Source organism: Emiliania huxleyi (genome assembly GCF_000372725.1).
Source record: "Emiliania huxleyi CCMP1516 unplaced genomic scaffold EMIHUscaffold_2900, whole genome shotgun sequence".
Lineage (NCBI taxonomy): Eukaryota > Haptophyta > Isochrysidales > Noelaerhabdaceae > Emiliania > Emiliania huxleyi.
The window spans coordinates 1-2,202 of NW_005199852.1; the positions used below are offsets into that span (position 1 = coordinate 1).

Here is a 2,202-nt window from a genome sequence, read left to right on the forward strand (position 1 = left end):
GCAACGAGAGACGTTTGGTAACTGGCACCCGGCCACGCCCTCAACACGTGCTCGAGTTCAACAGCCATCTTACCACGAGCGGAGAAATCGATCTCGAGGTCTCGGGGTGGTTCGGCCCGGTTGTAGGACGGACGCTGCCGCGCTCGCAACTACATTGTAGTCTTTCACGAAGCCGCGACGGCTTCCCTAGTCTCCACAGTACATGCAATCGCTGCTCCGCTCCCGCTACCCCTCGACCTGCGAGCCTGCTGAGGATCCCGCCATCGCAAACATCGTGGACACCGCCCGTTACCCAATTCATGAGCTCGACGGCACACAGGCAGCGGCCACAATCGCAAAGGCGCGAGCGGCGTGGGAGACGTATGGAGAGGTATCCTTGCCTGGTTTCATACGCGCGGACGTGCGAGCGCTCCTTGCCGACGAAGTGTCCGGCCTGCCGGCGCACAACCGCCGGTACACCGCGCCCTACCTGGCGAGGAAGAGCCTCGGCAGCAACGCAAGCCTCGACCCGGAACACCCGCTCAGGAGGTTGTTTCAGAGCGACATCCATGCCGTCGCCGGCGACCAAATACCAAACGCCACGCTGTTGAGGCGAGTCTACGACTCGCCCGCGGTGGCCGCCTTTTTTGCACGCGTGATTAGGCGCGGCCGCCTCTACCACTATGCCGACGGCTTGCAGCAGCTGAATGTGATGTATCTGCTCGATCGTGGTGGCAGGTTGCTCTTTCTACCTCTGCCCCTCTGGCCATGCATGGGCTCGATGCTGCTTGATGGATTGGGTAGGTCCTGGCACTATGATGGATCCGACTTTGTCGCGACGCTGATGGTGCAGCAGGCGGATGAGGGAGGCGACTTTGATTTCGCGCCCTTTATTCGCACGAGGTGCGGCGGCGGGGGAGGGGACGCGGAGAACTTTGCACGGGTCCGGGAGCTCTTCGATGGCGCATACGCTGGCCGCCGCACCACCCGCGCCGAGGCGGGAACCGTCCAGCTCTTCAATGGGTCCGCCGCCCACACTGCCCCCGCCGGGCCTTGCACTCTCAAAACCGCGTGGTGTTCCCCTCACTTTCGTAGGTGTCGCTCGCTCCACCGCGTCCGAACAGCCTTCGGGCCCACCGCGCGCATCACCGCGGTGTGCATCCCGCCCGCTATCGCAACAGGTTGAGCCTCTCTCGCGCAGTTACAGCGCCGGACTTTCCCCTCAGGTCCTGTCCTACGACTCCAACCCGCCCTGCGCGCAGCAGCTACCCTCGCTCGAGGCTAATGTGCGAAACTACGGCGAGCGCGTGCGCGACTCTGCCGTGTGGCTGCGCGCGCAGGAGGAGCGGCGCCGGCTGTGCGCGGGAGTGGAGTCGCCGCCGCCGTTTGAGACGGAGGGGTGATCGGAGGCGAGAGAGCGATTCTAAGATCAGGTCTACCACTGGGCGAAAATCGGCCGTCCCTCAGTGCTTCCAGCCTGCCCGCTTCAGTTTCCTCAATTGGCTTGAATTTTGCTTAGTAGAAAAAAGAATAGCGCCGATCGCGGGCCGCCGAGCGGGCATTTCGAAGTGGTCAGCGGGCATTTCGAAGTGGTGCGGCGGCAGGCTGCCACCGCTGCCCGGGCGCCCCGAGCGGCGGCGGAGGGCCGCCCAGGCCACCACCAGTGCCCCTCCCACCGGCGGCGCGGCGGCAGCGGCGCCGACCGCCCCTCCATCAGCGGTGGCGCGACGGCTGTCGTCGGGGCGCCGGCAGGTGCCGCGCGCAGAGGGTGCCACCGGACCGGCTGACGCGCGCCCGGCGGAACCTTCGTCGTCCATGGCGGGCCGAGCACCCCCGCGTCGCTTCTCGGCGCATTGGAGAGCAGAGGAAGCTGCTGGCGTCGCCGCTGGGATCGGCGGCGGCGCCAGCAGCGTTCTCGGATCTGAAGCCGACTTTGAGCGCCGATCGATCGATCTGAGGGCTGGTCGATGGGTGGCGCTGGGACATCGCCGCCGCCGCGGAGGCCGGCGGCGACCAGAGGAGCGGTTGGGGCGCGTGGCGCATATGTTACCTGCCAAGTGAGCATTCAAGTGTGCTTCGAGATTTATTCGAGATTTGAAACTTAGATTTTCGTTTCCAGCGGGGAGGTGGCAGACCTGATCTTAGAATCGCTCCCAAGAAAAGAGAAAACTCTGTCACGGCCCTCAGAAAAGACAGAATTCGTCACACCCGCTTCTCCTTCGC

At 64.7% G+C, this 2,202-nt stretch overlaps 2 protein-coding genes across 2 annotated transcripts; one reads left to right on the forward strand and one right to left on the reverse strand.

The window, feature by feature from the left end:
- Nucleotides 1-202: 202 nt before the first annotated feature.
- Nucleotides 203-1,382, forward strand: EMIHUDRAFT_254942 (hypothetical protein; the record flags this gene model as incomplete). Its single annotated transcript, XM_005775880.1, has 4 exons — nt 203-717; nt 784-1,002; nt 1,075-1,132; nt 1,206-1,382. 4 exons carry the CDS (start codon nt 203-205, stop codon nt 1,380-1,382), a joined length of 969 nt encoding a protein of 322 aa, XP_005775937.1.
- A 149-nt stretch (nt 1,383-1,531) lies between these two features.
- On the reverse strand, nt 1,532-2,087 carry EMIHUDRAFT_373894 (hypothetical protein). Its single transcript, XM_005775881.1, has one exon. It carries the CDS (start codon nt 2,020-2,022, stop codon nt 1,693-1,695), a length of 330 nt encoding a protein of 109 aa, XP_005775938.1. The 5' UTR covers nt 2,023-2,087; the 3' UTR covers nt 1,532-1,692.
- Nucleotides 2,088-2,202: the final 115 nt, after the last annotated feature.